Source organism: Hemicordylus capensis, chromosome 4 (assembly GCF_027244095.1).
Source record: "Hemicordylus capensis ecotype Gifberg chromosome 4, rHemCap1.1.pri, whole genome shotgun sequence".
Lineage (NCBI taxonomy): Eukaryota > Metazoa > Chordata > Lepidosauria > Squamata > Cordylidae > Hemicordylus > Hemicordylus capensis.
In genome coordinates this window covers 253,076,101-253,101,840 of record NC_069660.1, presented here as the reverse complement: position 1 = coordinate 253,101,840, position 25,740 = coordinate 253,076,101, and the positions used below count along the sequence as shown (strand labels likewise).

The 25,740-nt window shown below is 42.3% G+C and overlaps 1 protein-coding gene across 5 annotated transcripts in view; it reads right to left on the bottom strand.

Moving 5' to 3' along the window:
- The window catches only part of ASXL3 (ASXL transcriptional regulator 3), a 146,059-nt gene that overhangs the window by 97,846 nt on the left and 22,473 nt on the right, over positions 1-25,740 (bottom strand). For 3 of the 5 annotated variants that reach the window (XM_053248187.1, XM_053248189.1, XM_053248190.1), the window contains exon 2: positions 10,231-10,313. In XM_053248187.1, coding sequence (XP_053104162.1) covers positions 10,231-10,313 — 83 coding nt within the window. Of the gene's footprint in view, positions 1-3,782; positions 3,848-10,230; positions 10,314-12,411; positions 12,475-25,740 lie in introns of all 5 variants that reach the window. The other 2 variants (XM_053248191.1, XM_053248188.1) reach the window with 2 other exon arrangements.

Genomic DNA, 25,740 nt, shown 5'->3' with positions numbered 1-25,740 from the left:
GGGGGGACTGAAAGGGGACTTTTCCTCTGGTGCAACACACACCTCAGGAGCTCAGCAGTTATTCGTTTTCTCCCCACGTGTAGGCTTGCATGTGGAAGGTTGAGGGTGGGGGGTTGTACTTTTCAAATAATAAAAGAAAGGGTTTTCCCTGGGATTTCCATCCCAAGCCCAGGGAGGGTCAAGCTCTGTAATAGAGAGGGGTACTGGTGGCAGCGATTTTTGAGCCTACCAGAAATACAGGAAAGTAAGGAAAAGCCCTGCTCGGAAAGCACAGATGGGATGATTCAGCATTTTTCTTCCCCTCACGTGGGCTTGCTCTGAGACAAAGGCTTTAATCCGCTACACTCACACTTCAGCATACAGAGCGAAACGGCGGGAGGGATCAAAACAAACAGCAGTTGGAAGTTTTCAGTTTCCCTTTCAAATATGTTAGGTGAGCTCGCTTAACCTTTTCAGTCCTATTAAATGTTCTTTAAGAACTTTCCAGCCACAAGAGAACAACAAATTGCTGATTTGATGAGGAAGAACTTCCTGAAAGTCAAGACCTATTCACATGTTATGACCAACCCTTGTATGACCGTACAGTGTATACTGGTACAGATCTGTATGTATATATAGTAAATACAGGTACAGCAGTACACTTCCCCTCTCCCACATGCATATGAGGAGCCTATGCACAAGTTCATTTTTAAAATAAATGCAGATACACAAAAATATGTACATACAACTGTACACTTGTACAGCATAACGTCTGAATAGAGTGTAAGTAGCATCTGAAATATATATATATAGCTACTATTACTTGTAACTGTAAGGAGTGGATAGAGAAATTTTTTTTCTCCCTCTCTCACAATACTAGATCCAGGGGTCATCCCATGAAACTGATGGCCAGGAAATGTAGGACCAACAAAAGTACTTTTTCACACAGTGAATAATTAATCTATGGAATTCCCTGCCACAGGATGTGGTGATGGCCATCAGCTTGGATGGCTTTAAAAGGGGCTTAGACAAATTCATGGAGGGCAGGTCTATCTATGGTTAATAGTCCAATGGCTACAGGCCACCTCCAGCCTCAGAGGCAAGATGCCTCTAAATACCAGTTGCATGGGAGCAAAAGCAAGAGAGAGGGCATGCCATCACCTCTTGCCTATGGGCTTCTCAGAGGCATCTGGTGGGCCACTGTGTGAAACAGGATGCTGGACTAGATAGGCCTTGAGCCTGATCCGGCAGAGCTGTTCTTACTTCTGTCTGTGCAATTCCCCCAATTACTTTGCAATCAATATTTGTTTCTTTACTGTTTTCATGGTAACATTAATAGGATACCTTTAGTGTAGTGGTTAGAGTGCTGCACTAGACCGAGGAGACCTGTGTTCAAATTTCCATTCAGCAATGAAACACACTGGGTGACTCTGGGCCAGTCACTTAACCACAGCCTAATCTACCTCACAGAGTTATTGTGAGGATAAAAATAATAATGTACTCTGGGCTCCTTGGAGGAAGAGAGGGATATAAATGTCAAAATAAATAAATAAAATAGTCTAGGCTAGCATCTAGACTAGTCTTGTGATAGGATACCTTTAATAATTACCACACTGGGGGTGGTGGGGGCTAAAACAATAACTATTAAGATACACACATTGTTAGAATGCATGATTATATTATCCCCAGGGTGTGGTCTAAAGACACCTCATATAACATCCTTGCTGAGGCTGAATCCTTGTTTAAGCAGGCCTGGGTCTGACCATTGCCTGCATGGGAGACAACCTGGGAACCCCATGTATAGCACCTTCAATGTATAGAAGGAAGGAAATACATGTTATTACATATAATGTTTATTCTTTCTACCTGACAAAGCAAAGGTAAGATCGACAGACTGTCTGCAGAATCTACCTCTTGAACAATATCCAGAAGGGGTTTTTTGACCCAGAGTCACAGAGATGAGGTTTCTTTCCCTTTCTTTCTAAAATACTTTTACAAATTATGTTGTAAAGATAAGTCACTAGAAAGGGATTGATTTTTAAAGGAGCACCTATGATAGGAATGGTAGCAATTTTGCTCTATGGAGAATTACAGGAGTCACATAGTGCAAGTTTTCAAATATAGCTTTTCATCATGCGATAGCTCTTGTGCTGCCACAAATATTCTTAAGCAAATTGCAACCCCAGAAAGTGAAAGGTAATTGGAGAGCACAGATCTGAAGTAGTATAACAAGCCTACGAAGCAGAAATACGAGGCACTCCAGTTCACATCACTTTCATGAATCAAGAACTATTATCTTTCAAAAATTCACAAATATATGCATAGATTTATTATTAGACCTAAATATAAGTCATACTTTCTAAGCAAAATGTTTTAACATTTGTTCAAGTACAATTACACAGCTTTCTGCCGTTTCACATTTCCAAAAGCCCCATTTATCACAAACGAAAGTACTCATTTGTTATAGATCTCTGAAATCATGCCACTGAGAGGGTGCTTCTTTACAGTCTTTATTGCAGCATGAAAGTGCCATGAAAAGGCAGTTGTGCAACACCTGCAGAGCAAGAGGGGCACAGGGACTCCCTTGTGCGATAACCAGTAAGACTTCTGAGTCCCTCAAAGCTAGAGAGGTCAGCACAACCCTGCTGAGGCCTCAACTGGAAGAACCGGGCAGAGGAGCTGCCAAACTCACAGGCAGAGTCAATTTCCCCCCATTACAGGATGCACAATGATGTTTCAGCTGTGGTGATGCAAGTCACTGATTGCACCATAGCAATTAGGAAGGCTGTTTTGGAAAGGGCACTAGGTCAAATTTTGGAAAATCCTGCTATAATAATTTCCCCCATCCCTCTCCTCCCTACAGAAGCTTCCTCCCAAAGGACCATTCCTGAGGATCGAGGGACTTTCAGCAATGGCATGAGCATGGGGTATGGTGCAGGGGGAAATCCCAGGAACCACACAGTGGGCACATTCATCTTACACCCCCTGTAGAAGGTGACTTCATCTGGTTTCCAGGGATTCATCCTGACTGCAGCCCCCAAATTACACCCCATGCTTTTGCTAAGGGTCCCTGCCTTGATCCTCAGGAATGGCTTTTGCGGGAGCTTTGGAAGCTGCAGTAGGAAGAGAAGGACAGGAAAAAATGGCTTGCACAAGTACTGTTGCATCAGTGCCACTGTGGATGAGTGAATATGCCCACAGGTTAGTATCTTGACTAGTCTTGTGCTAGCACATGTGTTGTGTTAGTGTAAGGGTATAGTGCGAATATTGTAGGACAATATTTGTGTGAAGAAATTTACCTGTTTGATTAGCTTTCGTGCTAGTACGACAACCTGTTGCATAAACCCATATATCTATATCTATGCAAACGGACAACTACTTGCACAACTTGGGTTCAAGTGGTTCCTCTTTTGGTAGCAGCAATGCAACTCTGTGGAGCACCACAACCGCAACAGTCCTTCTGAGAGTGCCACTATAGATGCTACCCACAGTATATCCATAGACTCGGATCCAGCTGAATTTAGTGATGACTAAGTCTCATTGAACACAATGGGACTTAGCTCCATGGGACTTGGGTTTAGTCACAACTATGGGAGTGTGAATAACTGCAGCTGGATTAGGGCCACTGTTTCCTTTATGCTTGGTAGACAACCAGTATCTTGTTCTCCACAGCTGATCTGTGGCTGACTGGATTTCTATACTGTTGTATAGAGAAAGGACTTCATTCCTAGTATCTTTCCACAGTCCAGGTGCTATTTCTGGTATAAAGAACACGAATCTTTCAGTGCCCCAGAACTGTTTACCTTAAAAGTTGTTTTTCCTTCCAGGTACAGAGAAGAAGACTGCCCAGATGATGATCTTTTTACAACTGATTGTCGCAGCAGGAAATATATTTAAAAAAAAACAAAAACAAAACAAACCCTGAAATGTGTGTCTCAAACAATATAGATTATGTGTGTGCACTTTCCAACAAAGATTGTGCTCATATTGCATGTGGATTTTATTTCTGAGATGGACTTGGGCTTGTGGTCATATTTCTGTTTTTTAGTTTTTCTCCCTGCTGCACTTCATACTTGGGGTATGGCGGGGGCGGGGCAGATCTACCTGCTGATGCATTTAATACCTTAAGAAAATAAGAGAGAAACAAACGTCACGTTCTCACTGCTATTCAATTCTGATAATGTAACTTGTAACGTCTAAATTGATAAAACTAAAGGGAAGATCTACTTGCCTCTTAAAAATCACCACACTGAATAATTTTCTGATAATATAGGACATAGTTAAGTGAAAGCTTCCATAAAAAGCCCAAGTAAAATCACCACTGGGATATGGACAGAAACACCAAAAACAAAATTACCCTTAAGAGCTGAAGACCTTCAAATCAAGACAAGCCAAAAGCTCTTCAGAGATCTGTGGCATGCTGCTGATCCCCTTTGGAGTCTCTTCAGCCAGCAACAATGAAATCTGCCAATAGGTGCCTGTCAGTTTAGTACTTGTGCACTTCTCAGCTGAGGCTACTGCTTTCTAACTGAGCTTTCATCAGGTTTGGGATGAAAGTGGCAAGACAATGCTGAGATAGGTCTGAACCAGAAAATGGTTGCCACAAACAATATCTGGGCTTTGGAGCTTGCCAATCTAGCATTTTTAAGACAAGTTAGCAAGCTTTTTATAAAAATAATATTCTTTAGAACAGAATCTGAAGACAACTCCACAGTACTGCTATATTAATTACTTTAGGCCAGGGTCCCCTTCTCCCCACCCACTAGTTGTTCTAGCAACCAAGGGCTATATCCACAGTACTGCATGCTTTATTCCTCAGCTCAGTTTTCCTTCTTCTCTTCAAAGCCTGTCCGGTGGAGCATTTCGGAGAAGGGGACAACACTTGTCTCTTCTCCTCATGGTGCACAAGCCACTCTTTCCTCTCTCAACTTTACTTTAGTGCTTCAAGCCAGCTGTCATTGTCCCTTGCATACAAAGTATTACATTGAACAGCAGAAGACAGAGCAGAACAGAAGCTAGCTCTTCACAATGTTAATGGCTTCTCCCACCTAGCCCTCAAATTGTATGACTCCACTGCTACTGGCCATGCCATGCCCCACCCAATGCATGAATCACCAGACTGCAATATCTTGGCAGTGATACAAGTACCTCCAAGCATGCATTTTCCTCATGAGTGGATGGATTCGAGTATGGGCTCCTATGGCCAAGAACAGCTGCCTTGACTTCCAGCTATACCCATGGAAAGAGAGGTTTATCATCTGAATTACAAGTGTATGGCTCCCTTTACAATGATGTGATAGGTTTTTCTGCAGAATGTGCCTTAAAGCTCTCATACAAATAACCCTTGGTAAGCCAAAAGTTACCTTTCCTGCTTAGTGCAAGTGAGTCATTTCCCAGCGTATGTCACTGCAAGCCTGCCTAACTCAACTCTTTGAGAGGAGCAAGGCATCTTGTTCCTCCAGTGTTTTTATTTTGCATCACATGCAACTCTTTCTGCTGTAATGCAGTGATGCTCTATCTGCAAAGACTTCCCTTGTCTCTTCACTGGAAGGGACAGCTCTGCTATGCACAAAGAACTAAACTGAATGGCTGTTAGGTGTCTAGTCTTCTCTCAGAGGCTATTGTGGTTTCTATTGCTCCGCAACAGCTATAGAGAGGCATCTCTGATATGGCAGAATTGCCATATTGCATAGCCACAGTCCAAAGGCAGACAAATGGCCCTGGGGTAAACCCACTTCCAGAGCAACCTGCAGTCCTTTCTCCAATAGACAGGATAGCTGGTCAGCTCTTCAAACACTGCTACCTTAATTCAGGGAACACTATGCTTGCTTCCCATCCTGGCCAATCCATTTGACTATATCAGCCTCTTTGATAAACCTTTTCCTTCTCATGCTTCCTTGTCCTTAGATGCATTCTTAATCTCAGCTCACCCTTGACATCATTTGTTGCCCAGACTAGATCACAGTAGCACCACTTCAGCCCTCCAGCTGTTGTTGGACAACTCCCATCATCTGCAGTCACAGTGGCCAATAGTCTGGGATGAATTATAGTCTAACTCTAGAGCAGGGGTGGGGAACCTTGGCACTCCAGCTGTTGTTGAACTACAACTCCCATCATCCCCAGCCAGCTGGGGGGGCAAGGTTCCCCACCCCTGCTCTAGATGGTCAAAGTTGTTCAGCCCTGCTCTGGATGGATCCCAGTGATTGACCTTGGTACAATCAGACCCAGTTTCTCTTGTTATGTCCTGATCAGCAGCGTTATCTTGCCGTTTCACTCTGTGCCTCTCTTCTACCACTTGCACAGAACTCTATACCACACCCATGCCCAGCAGAAGCTACCAAAAGGAGGTCTATCCATGGCAATGGAGCTCTGTGCACATAACTTCAGATTACAACTGAGGGCAATAGGAATCAGGGCAGGGAAGCGTCATGGTTTAAACAACTGGATATTTTTCTTATTATACCCTGTGTCTGTGCTGGTTCTGCTTTTACAAAAAGGACTTGGTCCAATAAACATATCCATTTTATGTCCCTCCCCCCACCCCCGCTCCAGTTAACACCACCTTTTCTTGGCATTTGTTAAAACAAACACCAAACTTCACAGGTACAGTTCATTCCTCGCCAATGGCCGTTTTCCCAATCACAGTTTTGATTATCCGCATCTGGGAACATCCCATCTTGTGCATCTTGATTATCCACATCTCGCCAACTGCAACCTGAGTATCTGCGGTTTGTTAAGATTTTTTAGTGACCTGGGGGGGGCCCAAAATTGGGGGGGGGGGTTTTCAGAGATTCAATCCACTCATTCCTCTGCTGACCCTGCCAACTCCTCACGATTTAAAATGCTTTTGAGTGATTTGGGGGGGTTCAAAGGTGCCTTTGAGTGATTTTTTTGGGGGGTGGGGTTCACAATTTTCCAGATAATCAATTTGCTCACTCCTCTTGCTTATTCTTGGTGACTTTAAGGGATTCCAGGTGATTTGGGCAAATATTTTGTCTGGTTTTTTGCAACCACAGTTCCCCTAACCCACTGATTCCCATTGATTTTAATTGTTCTCCAACTGCAAATTTGCCAACAGAGAAGTTTTGCCAGAACAGAACCCTCGTAGATGGCGAGGGATGGCTATACATCTGTACACAAGCTTACAAGACAGTACAAACTGCACTCTAACACAATTCATGCAGAAATAAACAGTTTTGCCTTTCTAACTCGTCACTGGGAGTTTATGCATTTCCACCACATTGATTTTTATCTTTCATTTTTTATGAATGCACTGAATGACCCAGCACTGAATTGGTCATTTATGCTACCTAAGTGTTGTTTCCTAGTTTAAAAAAACAACACTTAGAGAAGATTTCCTTCCCCGCCCCCACTTCTTCTCTTCCAATGACTTTCGTTGCCATTTCCCCTGTACCCAGTCTCTACACAGCACGTTTTCTGAAATGCAATAATCTGTGGGAATAAAGATGGTGAAGATGGCATCCAAATCAAACAGTGCTACTTTTATAGCATTAATAATTATATCTGCAACGGAAGCCAGAGTTCGGTCCTTTCATGTCACAGAGCAAGTAAAAAGAACCAACAACATATTTCTTAGAGTTGAGTGGGGAAGATCATAATTGAGATGATTGCTGCATGGCACTTCATTTTTTTGGTCTCCAGATTTATGTACCTACATTCTCATATTTATTTCTTCCCACAGCTTCTTTGGCACTTGCACCAAAGATCTGTCAATACAGAGTGTATTTCTAGGACTTCAGGAGCAAAATTCCATCTCTACTTCCACTATTGCAGTTCCTTACAGTGCTGTTTCCCCCAGGCACTCGCTTATTATAGTTTATTACACACAGTGTACAAGTAAATTGCATAGTTATGTATTGTAAATGATTTGGCACTCCATTTTCTCTCTCTTAGAAATGCAACTGCATGACAAGTAAATGCAATGCAATCTCTCTCTGCTAGTTTCTTCTGAATGAAGTGTGGTGGCAGAATCAAACCTGGAGAATGTGCCGAGAGAATTACTGTCCAGCTTGGTATTTACATTTAGGAAGGTGCTTAAAAGGGTGATTTTTTTTCCAGCTTCAAAAAAATACCTGGATAACATCCAGTTTCTGGATCCCCACCAGGCTCAACCAGGGGATGGCACTGCAGATGCATTTTTCGCTTTTATTGGTGGCTTTTGATAACAGAGTGAAAAGTTTATTCTCTTGATCTTCTCTGACCTTCTGATGGCTTTTGTATAGTTAATTAATCAACAGGTGTTAATTATGCATTTGTGAAAGCTGACAAATTCAAGGCTCTCGGATAGCCTGCTTCCTAGTAGACAGAGGTATGCTCTCTGGGTGGGAGCAATTGCTTTTTACCTTCTTTTCTGCAAGGTTCCACATCACTCACCTCCTGTTCAAAATATGTACAGTATGAATATTTACAGTATGAGGCCACTGGGAAATGGAGATTAACTGCAAAGTGCCATCCATATGGTGATAACACCAAACTGCCTCTTCTTTTTATTCTATGCAGATTCTGCATAGGAGCCCTACTCAGACATTACACTGTACATGCATACAGGTGTCTGTATATGTTTGTGTATGAAGGGCCATACATATGTTCATTTAAAAATAAACCTCGGTATTGGCCCCTTCAAATGTAGGATACTGATAGGAAGTATACCACTGTATTCATGCTGAACATAATTGTGAATAAAACTACATGTGTAGAGATCTGCATGGATGCACTCTTGTACACAGATTGTACGTGCATTGAACATAATGTATTAACAGGCCTGCAGTTCAGTCTCTTTCTGACCATGGAATGAGACTAAATCCTAAGCATGCACTCTTATGCCAGGAAGAAGCATCCCTCCTACAGAAAGCTTCGGGGAGGGGGTGATTTTCACTGCTCTCCCCCTCCCCCAGAAGTGCCCCGTGCCACCTGAAGATATGTCCCTGAGGGTCAGGCAGTCCTCGGGGACCTATTTTGGGGAGGCACAGGGCACTTCCAGAAGATCAGCAAAAATCACACAAACCTGTGTGTGGCAGGCTCTATGCAGCTCAGGAAGCTCTCCTCAGTGGGGACACTTCCTCTTGGCATGCAGGTGCATCCTCATGTTGGGATGTTGCCCCGTGTATCTAAGCCAACTGATGTGAAATTCAAACAAAAGTTATATTACTATTAGACATTCATTGCCACCAGCTGAGGAAGGACAATCATCATAGATGGAGTGCAGGTTCTCCTGGGTACTATAAAGTCTCCATGTCTTTCTCAGTCATCTGTTGATTGACAAAGAAATCTAGGTTGCAACAAGTAGACTAGAGTGCCTCCTTCCAATTTCATCTGGTGAAAAGGTTATGAGCTTCTCTTTTGACTTGGACCTGACTCTCATTATTTATGATTTTATAAAACTATATGCTGCTGAATATGTTCTGCATGAAGCTGGCCTTGAAGGCTGTTCAGAAGCTTCATCGTAGTCCAAATTCTGCTCTTTCAATTTGAAAGAGCAGATATATCCAAAATGTTAGAAATTCAAAAGGAAGGAATACATCTTAGTAACTCTGGCAAGATTAGGTTTATTTTTTGTCCTTTGGGATCTCACTTTCTACCATCTATCAACATCCGGCCCACCTTTGATACAAATTTGTTTGTGGAAGAGTGTCCCAACTTTCTTTATGGTAGTGCAGCTTTGGGACATTCTTCCCCGGGGAAGTTCACCAGTCCTCACTCTTGCTGCTTTTAAGCATGCTGTTTAAATTTATTTGTTCCACAAAGCTTTTATTTGAAGTGTTTTAGCTCCATTTTTATCTGGGTGCTGTTTTATTGTATTTATGATTTGTAGTTTTTGGATTTAATTATTGTTGTTAGCCACCTTGTGAGGACTTAGCCCTGAAACACAGAATATAAATCTTTTAAATAAAGTATTAAAATGTCTGTCTATAGTGCTTCTATTTATAATGTCAGTCAGACATTTAGGCTCCCTCTGTGGTCACAGGCCCACAAACAATGCTCTCCAATATACTATTTATTGCATTATGAACAGCATATCCCTGGCAGTATCTCCAAGATAGGGCTAAGAGCGATTCCTGCCTGCAACCTTGGAGAAGCCGCTGCCAGTCTGTGAGGACAATACTGAGCTAGATGGACCTATGTTCTCTTGGTATATGGCAGCTTCCTATGGTTGATATTAACCACAAATTAGATTCCCCTCCCCCCAAATGTGTAATATATTTTAAAGTCAAATGTCATAGAAATACTGACCTTGTTTCTTTCAGCCCTTCTTTCTGAATTACTTCCAATATTTGCTTTGCAGTCATCGGCGAGTCGGGGTGTTTTTCCAGTGCCTAAAAAGAAATATATGTGTAAGAAGGTAAAAAGTAATCATTGCATCCATTACAACTACTGCGTTATCATGCACTCTGTAAAAGGTGGGAAGCTGTAGTGCCAAGGGGTCTTCTATCAAAGGCAGAACAAGCAACTGTAGCTTTAAAATGGGTTAACTTGATATTCGTAGGCATCAACTTACTGAAATGCACAGAAAGAATCTTACACGGACAGGAAGGATGAAATCTGTTTTAAGATTATCAGTGAAAGAAGCCATTCCTTTCAGGGTGGGGAATGTAGGGGAGCATATTTTTGCTACCTCTTGAACAGTTTAAAGTCACTAATACTGCACTTGCAGGAAACCCTTCTGTTTGCATTAGAGGGGCTACTCTTGGCAATAACATAACATGATAGGTTTCAAAATTTAAAAATATGAAACATTCTTAATATGAACAAATCAAACTATCACGGTTGCATCATAACTTGTTGCTGAAATATACTTTCCAGTTCAGATCAGTTTTCCACTCTTTGCCTTTTATGAGTAAGTCCCAATAATAGCCCCATAATTCAGCCTGTTTGGTATGAAAACTTCAGTTTCCTTTGCTACCCTTTGCAGCTAGCACCTCCTCCGTGTTTTTATTCTCACCTAAGCACACCCCAACCATGGGAATTAACCAACCAAGCACATGCAATGGTGGCAGCATTCACTGCTTCTAAGCGTATTACCAACTGACTACTATTACAACCTGCAAGTCTACACAAAGAGTAGGCAGTTAGCTCAGCATCCATACATAGTCACTCCTAGGCTACATTTCTGGTCAGAAGAGCCATAACTACCAACAACCATAAGCATGAACAAGTGGAACTTGTTCACCACAAAGAACTATAGTGGGAGGAGAGCTGGTCTTGTAGTAGCAAGCATGAGTTGTCCCCCTTTGCTAAGCAGGGTCTGCCCTGGTTTGCATTTGAATGGGCAACATGTGTGAGCAACGTAAGATATTCCCTTCAGGGGATGGGGCCGCTCTGGGAAGAGCACCTGCATGCTTGCATGCAGAAGATTCCAAGTTCCCTCCTTGGCATCTCCAAGACAGGGCTGAGAGAGACTCATGCCTGCAACCTTGGAGAATCCGCTGCCAGTCTGTGTAGACAATACTGAGCTAGATGGACCAATGGTCTGACTCGGTATAAGACAGCTTCCTATGTTCCTATAGACGTTAACAAAATTATTCAGTATAAATGACTGAAGAACAGATGAGAGATTTCTTCAGTCACTGAGAACTGTGGCTTTCCAACTGCCCACAGCACTGCTGATTCACCACCAAGATACCCCACAGGAGTCAATTATGACTGTTGACTCCTAGTATAATGCTTCAAGGGTGCATGCCTATCATAGGCAGCCTCTGCAAGTGTGTTACATTACAATATGTTGAACTGGCAAGGCTGCAAAAGTAATTCCCTAGCAGTAGCTGTATTCCAAAACCTAACAATCAAGATATATACATATGACCTGAACTCCAGATACAAAATCTTACATCCACTGACATTATAAACAAACAACTCTTCAACAGTGACAAGAACTTAGCACAAATCATCTTTTCCCCATAGCATTCAGTTTAGCTAAGTAAGCCTACTCTTATTTCACTTTTATGGCTAAACTCCCTGTGCTTCCCCCTTCTGAATCACAGCACAACATACCAGTCCATTGCCCAGCACCATATTCCATTACAGATCAGATCTTTACTCATTTTAATGAACAAGAAATTATTGATTAAAACTGAACCAAACATTTGGAGAGCCTAAATGAACTTTCAAAGTAAGAAACATCAGGGATTTTGTTGTGTTTTTTAAAGCTGAAAAGTTTGTTGCATGCAAGGCAATGCGCATGTAGAGTAGGTCTAGGACCTGAATAAACATAAAAGATAAAGATTTATTAAAAAATAAATAAGAAGGAGGAAGATGAGATGAAGTATAAGGCAAGAAGGAAGCAACTCAACTGAACTGGAAACATTCCAGAGTTTAAACTGCTCAGAATTCAAAAGGGTAGTAGAAGAAACTATACTGGACTGGACAAGGCTATGAGGGATATTGGGTGCACTCGAAGGGGGGGGGGTTACTCACTGTGGAGGACTCCCTGTTTCTCTTCTCGAGTACAGGCCCTCAGCACACCTGGGCAGCTCCTCCCTGCAATTGAGAGAATTTGGGTAGCCCTGTCCCCTTCTCTATGACATCACAGCCTATTCTACAGAGGAAGTGGTAGCATCAGGTGTCACAGCACAAGTTGGATGGAAAGGGAAGGACAATTTCGTGTCAGTCTTGCCCTTAGAAAAGAGAGGAGGAGGGCAGAGGCTACACTAAACTGGCAGGGAAATGATAGGCAAGACGCAGGGATGGACACAGAAGATCATCAATACAAAGACACAGCACAAACAAAATGAAGCTGACCAAGCAGAATGCACAACACAAAGACTGTAATCAAGCCCACAAGGCAGCATTGCAGCCACCACAACAGGAAACAGACAGGGCAGGACACAATGGTATCCCAGAATGCAGAATATGTTCAGAACCCAGAGTGTGAGGAAGCAAATAGTAGCCCATTGTGTCAATTGCTTTGGTTGTGGCATAGACTAGTGTGGGCTGCAGTTTTAAATATATTGCTGAATTCAAAATTTTATTCATCCAACCTTTTAGAATAATTAATCACACACACACACAAAAAGAGACATTGCTTTCTATAGCAAGAGGCAAGTATTTCTTGATTCTGGACATTTTTTAAAAAGTGAGAAACCAAATATATCCATTGGAAAGACCAATAGCTTGTTATTACAGAGTACTTTAAAATAAGCTTGTTTTTCATGGACAAGAAGAAAGCTCTGCGACCTAAAATATTGCTTACATGAGAAGAGCAAAGCACAAGATAAATACTTCAGTGATATTTAAAATTGGACCAAAGTGGTCATAATAGTACAGCATGTTACTGGAAAGGTGGTAAATGATCCACTAAAAAGGCACAATACTCCATCTTTCTATCACCCCCTGTTCCCTCAAAGTTTAATGTGTTTAAAAATGAAGAAAAATTAGCTAAAAATACAGTCCATTAAAATGATAAAATCAATGAGATAAGTAATTTTCTCTTTAATAAAAGAGATAAGGAACATCCCTCCTTCCACAAATCACCAACATTTGTACCCTGGGAAGGTACAAACAGCATAGCAAATATAAGTTTTGGGGGCACTGGGGCTTGACTACTCTCAGGTGCCAGGGAGCAATGGCACCTAGAAATGTAATCATGGCACTTAGACTAGGATATTCAGAAGCAGAGATATTAGAGGAGGTAAAGAGAAGCCCATCTCACCTGCCCACTCCACAATGTTTGTCACTAAGTCAAGTGTCCATTGTCAAAAAATCTCCCCCATTTTTGGGCTGGCTTCTAATCCAAAGAACTGCAACCTTGGAGAAGCCGCAGCCAGTCTGTGAAGACAATAATGAGCTAGATAAACCAATGGTCTGACTCAGTATATGGCAGCTTCTTATGTTCCTATGTATGACATGCCTTAAAGAGACACAGGGAAAACAAAGATTTCTCTTTTCTTTAAGGGACAGGAAATGACAGGTTTCATTGTAGTCAGTTTGTGCCCTGTGGATTCTATAATGTATCATTACACCAAGAAGTGTATAAGATAGTATTCCATGTTGTAAAGAATTCTATAATACAGTATTACACTGCAGGTGTCTCCCTCAAAAGACTAACTAGCTTTCAGGATTCTTATGAAGTTACTGAACAAGCCATTTCAGTGACCAAAAATACAAGGTACTTTATTGTATTTGAGCCACACATACACACTAGTGTGGCACTGCTGTTGAGCTTTAGCAGCTTCAAACCTTGTGAAAAAAACTTTCAAATGCAATCCTAATTTACATTATTATTTGAATGTTTAGCACATTCTCTCCTGAGCATCTTGGAGCAGGAAACCATTATAAGCATGTTCCTCGAACTCCAAAAAGGGCTGAAGCATCTCTTACAAGAAACAGAAGAGTAAATTCAGATACCAAAGAACCACCAGCTCATGCAAAACCACAAAATGCTTGCCCAGATAAAAAGATCTTATATTACTTCCAGAAACTCGTTTGACCACTGAAAGAAAGAAAGAAAGATCTAACGGAGGGTATTGTTCCCTTGCCATTCAGATATTACCACCAAGGGGCCACTCTGTTTATAAGAAACAGAGAAGAGGGTAGTCTCAAAAATAGGTTGGGCCCAAGCTGGTTTAGACATCAGAGCTTAATGCTGTGTGTGCACTTATCTGCGATAAGCCTCACTGAACTCTACTGGACTTGCACTGGAGTAAACATGAATAGGAACGCAATCTTAAACCAACATATTGATTTGTGTTTCACAAACTATAGGAAGCCTATGCATGATCAAAACAGGGCACCTCAGCTTAGATTGCAGTCATCAAATTATTATTATTTTTGCATTTATATCCTGCTCTTCCTCCAAGGAGCCCAGAGCGGTGTTCTACATACTTGTGTTTCTCTTTCACAACAAACCTGTGAAGTAAGTTAGGCTGAGAGAGAAGTGACTGGCCCAGAGTCACCCAGCTAGTTTCATGGCTGAATGGGGATTTGAATTCAGGTCTCCCTGGTCCTAGTCCGGCACTCTAACCACTACACCACACTGGCTCTCTAAATGCAATAAGAATTGTTGTTGGAGAAAAATCTGAAAGGTCACACACTAGTCATTAGACAGAGCCTATGAAAATTATTTTAGATGCAATTACAGTCTGAAGATGTAGGGACAGGAAAGAGGAGAACCCCAATGCTAACCTGAATGACGAGGAGAGGCTGGACTCTGATCAGTAGCTGAAGTGCTGACAAATTTGTTGTATATGTGGGTCTTACATTCATTTCAATGGAGGGAACTAATGTGCGAGTTTAAAACAAACAAACCAGCCCATCCGGATAACAGTGTTTAAATCACTGTTACTTCAGAAATATGTAATGAAAGACCATGTGTACCCAAAAAACGGATTTGCTGTGATAACTTACAAGTATAAATCACAGCTTCTTATTTATTTATTTATTTATTTATTAGAAACATTTGATATACCGCCCACTCCGAAGACTCTGGGCAGTGTACAAAAACATGCAAAACAAGACAGCATTAAAATTACATTCTAAATAAAACTAAAGTAACTAACGGGGGGGGGGACAAATAGGTAAACTACAGGGTAAAATCCTGGCAAAAAAGAAAAGTCTTCAATAAAGATTTAAAAATCAACAAGGAAGGAGCTAAACGAATCTTCTCTCATATACATGAGCAAGGAACCCAGTCCTTTTTTGTTCACTACTTGTATCATGAAGGAGGGAAAGCTATTCATACTTGCCTTTTAACAATTTACTTGTTAATGAAGTTAGGTGTCATTACCCCAGATCCATCCCCGCTTGGAGGATAAGGGAGAAATTCAGGGGATGCGACAGGATGGCAAGAACATATGACCACATGCTGCTGGGACTCCTCAAACCAGAAAACTGAGAGAACTGGAAACAGCACTTGTATCCAAGGATACAGCCCACCTTCATCCTCCAACTCGGAGTCCCATGAGGACCTACCAGTATTAACAGAGCTACCCACCCACTCCAAGGGCTGTCAGAGCCAATGCTGACAAAATCAGGCAAGGCCTTTTTAAGAAGAGATATTTTCCTGGCATCAACAGACGAATTCATCAACTGACTAGATATTTTCCTAGCATCAACAGACTCTCATTTCGTGGTGGGGGCCACTGGCACGTGCACGCGCGCGCACACACACACACACACACACACACACACAGTCTCCTGTTGGCCTGTGCATGGCCCAGTGACCTCCCCATCAACAGCATGCACCCCAGCAGCAAGGGGGGAGGGCGCATGCTGAAGGTGCTGCCAGGCATCTTCCTGTTTTCCCTGCTGCTGCCGCTCCTGCAAACTGGCAGAAGCAGCAGAAGGCACAGGGCAGGGCTTGCACCCAATTGTGGAGTGCAGTGGTGGGGGGGAGGCAAGTCAGGGGCCACCAGAGGGGTTCCTGCAGGCCACCAGCAGTCCGTGAGCCACACAATGAAGAACAATTGCAGCACAAGTGGAACCCATTTGTTCAAGAGGCCTCCCATACCTTCTGAATGTTCTCCCATTCTTAACAAATTTAAACACATGCTATTTTAAATTATTTTATATTCTCTCTCTCTTTTTCTCTCTCTCTTAATTTTATCCAGGAAGGCCAGAAATAAAATTTCTGCCACCTCCTTTTAAAAAAAAAAAATCTCCACAGTAACTCTGGGAAGTAGCTTAAGGTTTAGATCTTGGTTAGACAGCCATAAATAACCACAGTTAGTGTCATGGTGTAGATCTGGACCATAAAAGCATTCTAGGTTGTATGAAGTAAATGGAGGTTCCACATTTCTGAACGGGTCCTGTATCTCGGAAGAAAAAAATACTATATAACTGTACACAACTGACAGGTCTTGTGCCAGGAATCAGCCAAGTTGAACCCTGGCTGAAGGCCCATGGCTATCATCTGAGGCCCCAGGATTCATGTGGAGGATGCTGAGAGGAGACAGTGATGCAACAGGTCTCATGTTGCTGCTGCCATGTCCCCATCTGCAAATGGGAATGTCCCTTGGAACTTTCCCATTTGCAGATGGGAAATAGATGGGAAAAGGCAGCAATGGTATGACAGCATCACTGCTTCCTCCCACCCTCCTCCTTGGTGAAGTGACTTCCCCTCTAAGCCTCCTGTGATGACGCAGGGGCCTCTGGGAAGAAGACACACTTAATGAGGGAGAGGGAAATAGCAACCACTGAGTGACACAGCAGCAGATCCTTTTTCTCCTACCCTCTGACAGAGAGGAGGAAGAGCTTCTACTGTCACAACATCCCATCGCCACCACAGGTGGGAGGAGCCATCCAGGCCTATCTACTACTGCTACCACTCCACCAAGTTCTTCCTCCCTCCCTCTTCAAGTAATTTAGAGGGATACTCCAAGGAGCATGGAAGCGCTGAGGAGGTGTAAGCACCATAGGAGACTTTGTCCCAGGTATCTCCACAATTTGTCAACACCTGACACATCAGTGCCATCCCAATGCCAATCCAAGTTTTGCACAATATGGCATGCTACTGCAATTTTACTCCCCTTTGAACACAACTATTTGCCACCATTAGCATTCAGGATCTCAGATTTAGAATACTACTTCAAACTGTACAAACATCAACCCAGTTCCTTAACTCTATAACACCTGTAGCTGTATAAATGGTTCACTGTATTGAAAAGTATTGCCTACAAAAAACCAATGACTGAAAAGCAGTTTCAGAACTAGTATATTCTAGTATATAGTCAGTGCAAAATCTAAGGTTGGAACTGCTTTTCAGCCAGTCTCAGCTTTTAGAAATGAAGTGCCTCCAACTGGAACAATTCTTCTGCCTAAGAAGATAGACCGAACATTATTGGAAAATAAGACTATTTATTTCCTATATTAATTGTTACCAGTTCTCACAGATATTTGCTCAATCCAGAGATTTGTTCCTGGCAGCAAGAGTTCCAATGTGCACACAAAGATAACCTATGAAGAACTGTTCCATATTAACTTCAACAGTGGGAGCCAATCCACACACATTTTCTTTTCTTTTGGAAGAAGTACAGTATATTAGTTCCCTCCATTAAAATGAATGGAAGTGCCACATGCACAACGAATGTGTGAGCAAATCTAAACAAGACCAATTGATTAAATGTTTTTCATAAACCACTGATCCTGGGGATAATTTCGACCAATGGTGTGGCTCTGTATAAGGCAGCTTCCTATGTTTTTTTTTTTTTAAGTCAAGATATTCTAATAACTGCCCTGCATGTATTTTGATCATAAATCTAGATCAGGCGTGCTCAACTTAGCACCCCCCGCCGCTGTTTTTGAACTACAACTCCCATAATCCCCAGACACAGTGGCTAATAGTCAGGGATTATGGGAATTGTAGGGAAACATCTGCAGAAGGGCTGAAGTTGAGTAGCCCTGATCTAGATGATGCAACTGGACCAAAATGCTCTTCATATGATCCAAAACACTTCCAGTCGACATGCATAGGGAAGAGTGGCACTGCTGTGCAAACGCTGCCCTCGCTGTATGCACTTTGTTTGCACCTCTGCAACTTGAATTGCATAGAAGTTTGCAAACCTAATTGCAGACTCAGTCTCGGTCTACACAAGCCTACAGGCATACAATTGGTACATTCAAAGGCACACTGCAGATGTGCAAGCTAACATGCAGGAGTGAGGCTATGATCCCACTCCCTCCTACACATGGACTGTATGTGCATTGGATTGCATAAAGATGGCTTGTGCTTTTGAGACTTGAAAAGCAGGAGTAATTATCTTTCATTTCCAGAAGCCTAAGTTAACAAATCAGTACCTATAATTCCTCACAGAAGTATTTCATGAACTGACTTTAGTCAATGCTTAGTGAACATAGAATACAAACCCCATTAGAACATTGGTTACTATTATAACCCAGGCTGAGCTTCTGGCTACCGAGGGGACTATTCTTCATTAGGCCTGGGAACCACGGTTGGCTCCCATTGACCTTAAGTGCAGCACACTCTGACTAATTGCTTATTAGGCTGTGCAAAGTTTCAGCCAAAGCTTAATATGCCACACAGCTTCCTTGGCACTGTGAAGAGGTGATCATACCCAATGCACAATCCTGCACTTTCCCCAGCATTGCTGGGACTACTTTAAGGGAAACAGAGCCCTCTCAATCCCAGTGCCATGTTGGAAGGTGCACATGGAGCACTCTGAAGGACTATACGCCCCAGCAATCTATGCACACCTTCTAAGATGTTGCTGGGGCTTGAGAGGGCTCTGTTTTTCTTGAAGTACCCTCCACCTCTACTCAGCACTGGGAAAAGCACAACACTCATCTTGCGCTGAAAAGTTGTGTTTTGTTTTTGCCAAAGTGGCCCTCGCTTGGAAAATAGTGATCACTGACCTAGAGACTCGGGGGTGGGGGGGGCGTTAAAATGCCCTGGGGGTGGGCTAAAGACTAAGGAACTGGAGAAAGAGAGAACAAGGAAAGGAGCAACAAAAAGACTCTCACAGAGAAATCCCAAAATCTGTGTGTTTTTTTTTTAAATGGGCAGTTTTCCTCTTTAGGGGCCTAAAAAAAAACTGGACTGGCAAAAGTTCCAGGCCCTGATACTTGTCCTAGCTATCAGTTTATAGGAGAAAGCATGTGCAAATACTATATCAGTGTCTTCATCGTCTCAGTGGAGCTTAGTTTCACATCAGTTGCTACAATCTAAAGAGCTAGTTTAGATACAACGGCTGATATCCTGAGTAACAGAGCACCAATGCAATGCGAGAAGCACAGGTTTTGCACCAGTGCTTCTGAAACATTCCAGACTAACAATGCATGATTGCTAGAGTATGAGTGTGTGAACCTCCCCTTCCTCCAGAAGTCCTCTCTGTCACCCAAAAATATGACTCAAGGGCTGTTAAACTCTCTGGGACGTATTTCCAAGTGGTGCAGAGTGCTTCCTGGGAAAGGAATGATGGTTGAAATCTGCCCCCACCCAGTAGCAGCCTTTATGGGCAGAGCAGGAGAGCAGTAAATAAGCTACGAGTGTTGCTTGTTCCCACTATCCTCTCCTGCCCTGGCTGCCTGGTTCTACCTTCCGCACCAGTGTTCCTTCTAAAGCGTGTGCATGTGCACACAGGTTTTTTGATGTCCACTCAGTTTTAGGTTCTGCTCAGACTGAATCAGGAAGACCCCATTCTGAATGCACATGTGCACACTGCCAACCAGAACAAAACTCATTTTGCACATGATTTAAAAAAACTTAGAGAGAACATTGTCCCCCCCACCCTCATCATGTTAATCCCAAGTGCACAGGCTGTTCATTTGCTAGGATTAGGTAACTGAGCAAATGAACAGCTCACACACCTGGACTTAACACAGCAGTGGGGGAGACAAGACAGAATGAGGCACCCGGGCAGGGAGAGGAGAGTGAGAACAAGCTACACCTGCAGGTCATTACCCTCCCCTGCCTCCTCCTATATGCACCATTAAAGCCTCATCATGAGTAAGCAGTAGAGTCAAGTTATTTGTTCTTGTCAGAAGTTCTGGTGCTTCTGCTATTGCATTGGTGCTTCATAAGTCAAAATATCAGCTACTGTGATTTTTAATAGAGGTCCGAGACACTTGGCTCCAGAGGCAATTCAGCACTGAGAAGCACCCTCTATCGCAGGGATTCTCAACGTGTGGGTCCCCAGATGTAATTGGACTTCAACTCCCATAATTCCCAACCAAGGACCACTGGGGCTGGGGATTATGGGAGTTGAAGTCCAATAACATCTGGGGACCCACACGTTTAGAAACCCTGCTCTATCGTGTCAGTTAGGAGAGGCTGTGTGAGAGTAGAGAAGCTGAAACGGGGACTGTGTACAATCCCTGATCTGTGGAGCCAACGTGTGATCTTGCTCCCTTTTGTTAGCTGCAAAAGAACCTTCTCCAGATGGAAATCAAGAGCACCACTGGTACTGTCCGAAAAGTATACCAACAAACTCAAGGCTGAAGGACTGTGTAGGGCCCTAAGTTTTTTTCCTGATCATGGTTCAAAACGTAACGATTGTGTGGGGCCCTCTAGATCTTTTTGTTATGTTTTCCCTACAGTTCTCCTACTTCATTCTTCGCACCCGTAAATTGCTCGATTATGCATATATATAAGGGGTGTGAGTTATATCATACTCACCTTTAAAGTGCAAGTTAACATTACATTTTCCAGATGATATTTCAGAGATTTTATTTCAGTTAAATATAAAAATCAACAAGAACAATACTTCTGAAACACACACACAGTTTATTTTTTAAAAATAACACTACCCTCCACCCCCCAAAAAACAAATATTAAAAGTGGGAACACTACAATAGGGAAATTCCTACCTGCCTGTATAGGTTAACCTAAAAGACAGTACACTGGGATTTTATTTTATTGCACCACTGGTCTGCTAAAGGGGATCCTATAGCAACATATCTTAAAATCTAATCTTAAATGACATGGGCGCTTTCTAGACTAAGCTGCTCATTGGCAGCAAAATGCCTCTTTTTGGGCAAGTCTCATTCGGAACGGAAGCAGCAGGGGGAGCAATCTCACAGCAATTAACAATCCGACAAAACAGCAGCTTTTCCATGCCGGATGTATGGTGTCGTAGCTCCATTTCGCAGCGAATACATTTGAAACAAGGCATTTGAAATCTGAACAGCACCTGCTGTCCCCATAGGGACTACGGTGTCAGGACACAGGAAGTGTGGAAGCACACTTCCGAGATGCATCCTGACCCCATTGCAGGGTCTAGTCTGGAAAGCGCCCTGGAACCAAAGAACTGAGCAACTGTTTCCATGTGGTCCAAAGAAGAATTGGACTTGGGTGCACCTTAAATATGTCTTTAGATCCCTGCTATTTGCTTTAAACAAAGCTAAACTGTTTCGGTGCAACTTACTTCCAAATAAGAGTTTTTAGGATCCCATTCTTAATATGTCAGATGTGAAAATATAAAGCCACAAATTTGGAATTCTAAAATGTTTGTCCTTCAAACTAATACCAAATAAAGTCTTACTGTAGGCTCTTGTGTTTAAACAGCTTTTCTGGATTAGAGTTACTCATTTAATTCACAAAACATGACAAGTTCTGTGTTATGATCAAGGCAGGTACTGCTAGAATGCAATGTGAACATTTCAGAAACACTCATATCTGGTGTTGCCTATATGAAAATATAAAGTCACATATGAAAAGAGCAAGGAAACTGAAACAAGGAAGAAGAAAATGATAACTTCTCCCTTCCCACTGTTGATCCAAAAAGATTTATGTTCCATTCCCATCTGCATTATTATATTTGGGGACCATGAACAGAAAATAAGAACATCTGCTTGCAAAGAAATGAAATCTCTGCCTGTGACTTCAGAGAAGGTGCTGCTCCATTTTGCAATATCTACTCCCTCAAATATGAAGTTACTTCAAACTTAGCTCTTCAGAGCATATAATCGCTAAAAGTTGTGACAATGTCCTTGATGTGGACTTGTCAACTGCTGGTACTGTGAAGTTCCTGAGCCCTCAGATCACAGGGAAATAAGGTCCCAATTATTCCCTTCTGCGTGCTCCACACATTCTCTGGGCACCTTAAGCTAGACAAGGTTTTGTCTTTGGCCAGCTCTCTCCACAAGTAGCCATGATGCCTTCATCTTCCACCCACCCCCCCCCCCACATGAACACACCCTTCCAAGTGCTGTGTACACTCATAACAAGGGGCTGTAAAAATTGCGCATGCCTTGTAGAGCTAGCTGCAGTCCTGCTAGTTTCGCATCATGAGACGGACATCTGGGTTTTATCCCCAGCCAGATGTGTTGAGCCGAGGCTGGCCACATTTCTCTCACGATGGAAGTCTCGCCTTCTGATGTCTCAGCTGCCGTTTTCTCCTATAGGCTCTCTCACTAGTTCTGCAGCCCTCGAGGCACAACAATGTTGAACTATTGGCCATTAAGTAATAGAATTGTGACATTGTATCACCAGGCAATTATTTTTGTTTGCTGATGCAGACCAAATGTATTACCTAAAATGTTCAGAAACTAAATATGACAAGTCGGGGTTCTGAACTAGAGGCATGAGCTGCGAGAATGCTCCACACATACACGGATGCTTTTTCTAGCTGTCAGTGGTATTTTGCCACGTTTATTAAATGTATAATGGTTAGTGTCATAACAAAGATCAGCCATCATGTTATGACATTTATCTTCATAAATGAGGAGAGGAAGGGCATCTGCAAGTTATTCCATTGCTTGCTATGAGACGATTAATGTCATAGGGAATAAATCAGTATTACAGGACGTGAAACAAGATACAGCACCCGAAATCACAGGCCTACTGTTTAAGCAGATGCATGTTACAACTAGTATAATAGCCACAAATGTACAGCTATAAACGACTCATGTAAGTTTTCAAGCAAGAATAAAAATCTTAAGTATATTAGATTTGTATCATCAGTACAGTTACGCTCTTTAACCCTTTAAATTTCCCCCAACCTTTTCACAGTATAATGTATTACAGAAATAGGCTTATTAGGATCAATCATTCAAAATAGCCTACAGAGTGGCTTAGCAAACTGTCACCTCTGGTGATTTTGTTATACCAGGACAAGTTCTTGATACAAGATGGTGTGGCACAGAAAACACTGGTAAGGTCTACACATTTGGGGAACACCAACAAATATCTATTATATTTGTACCCACCCCAAACTTCCATCTCTGGGAGGTTTACAGTTAAAAAGCTTGGGTGAAGAAATGTGTCCTTAAAGACTTTTTTTTAAGTTGTCAGAGATGGGGAGGCTTGTGCTTCAGCAGGGAACACATTCCAGAGTCTCGGGGTGGCAACCGAGAAGGCCCATCCCTGTGCTGCTGATGGCAACTGCAGACAAACCTCTCTGGATTATCTCAATGGGCGATGGGGCTCATAGTGAAGAACATGTTCTCTTAAATACCCTGGGCCTAAGCTGTTTAGGGCTTTATAGGTTATAACCTGCACTTTGTATTTTGCCCAGAAACCTATCAGTAGCTAAAGTAGTTCTTTTAATATAGGAATAATATGGTCTCTTCAAGATGACCCAGAGACCAACCTGGCCGCCACAATCTGTACCAAATTCAGTTTCCGGACAACATACAAAGCAGCCCCACATAGAGCACATTGCACTAGTCTGGAGGTTACCAGCATATGTACCACTATTCTGAGATTGTTTATCTCAAGAAAAGATGCAGCTAGCGTATCAGCCAGAGCTTATGGAAAGCACCTCTTGCCACTTCCCCAACCTGAAACACCAGGGAGAAGTTTGGATACAGAAGCACCCCTGGACTGTTTACCTGTTCCTTTTGGGGAAGTGTGACCCCATCCAGAACAGGCAGATCAAAACTGTCTCCTGAGTTCCAATCCTGCACAATAAGAACCTCTGTCTTATTTTGATTCAGTCTCAGTTTGTTCATCCTCATCCAGCCCATCACCGTCTCCAGGCAGGCATTTATGCCTTCTCCTGATGATGTGGACATGGAGAAATAGATTTGGGTGCCATCAGCATACTGATAACACCCTGCACCAAATCTCCCGATGATCTCTCCAGTGGTTTAATGTAGATGTTAAAAAGCATTGGAGACAGTATGGAGCCCGGGTGGGGGGGCATATAAATTTTGAAGAGCAACAGTCTCCAATGATACCATCTGGAATCTGCCCGAGAGGTGGGAACAGAACCACTGCAAAGCAGTGCCTCCCACTCCCAACACTCTCAGATGGCCCAGAAGGATATTATGGCTCATAGTATCAAAAGCCACCAAGAGATCCAAAAAGACCAACCAAGTCACACTCCCTCTGTCAGTTCCCCATTGGAGAACATCCATCAGACCGACCAAAGCTTCTAAACATTGAAGCTCCAAGTTTACTTATTTTCCTCTAAAACCCGAGAGGTAAATAATCCCTTTGGTGTATTCAGTCTCACTAGCATAATTCCCACAGATTTCAGTGGACCATATTAGCACACATGCTTACCCAACTTGTATAAGAACCTATAGCAGATAGGGCAATATATATTTATATTAAGGAATATGAAGTAGAGGAAAAATAGGAATGGAGATGAAAATGTTTCCATTTTATCTGAACTGAAAACTTGGTCAAAATGGAGTTTTGAGAATAAAAAACTTCCAGTGAAACATTTTCTCTTTCAGAATGATCAGTGGAATGATCATCCCTCATTGACAACAAAAAGTTATGTTCAACATATCTTAGTGGGCAGCAACTTAGAGCTTCACCTCTAATACATGGTTCATTTGTAATTATTATTTGAACAAGAAAAATAATACTTTTTTACTTCATAAGTACCCCAAACAGTGACCAACATCCAGAATGTTTTCTGCACACCACAGACGAGGAGCCATTTTTGCCAATCCCTCCATCCTTCTGCACCTCTCAAAATCATGTCCCTGAACCTTGTAGGACTCTCGGGGACATATTTTCAAGAGCTCTAAATGGCTGCAGAGGAAAGGAGGGGATCACTAAAAATGACCCTTTCCACAAAACATTATTCTGTGCACACAGTGTTAATTTGGCTGCTGGCCACTATTGGTTTATGTTCCAACTCCTGATAATATACAGTGAGTTTCATATTCCTGAAGTATTAAAAGGGTTTAGATTCGACAACTCTGTCCATACTGTATATTTCAGATTTCTTTCCAGGTTTTTTTCTTGGCTCCAAGATTTCCAGAAATTCTTTCTCAAATCTAGTGGGCTTAAAAAAAAAAAAGATTTTATTAGGAGGTGGTGGTTGTTTCTATTTTTTGTATATATATTTTAGAATGTAACCTGCTTTAAGCTTCCTGCCTGGATGATAAACAAAC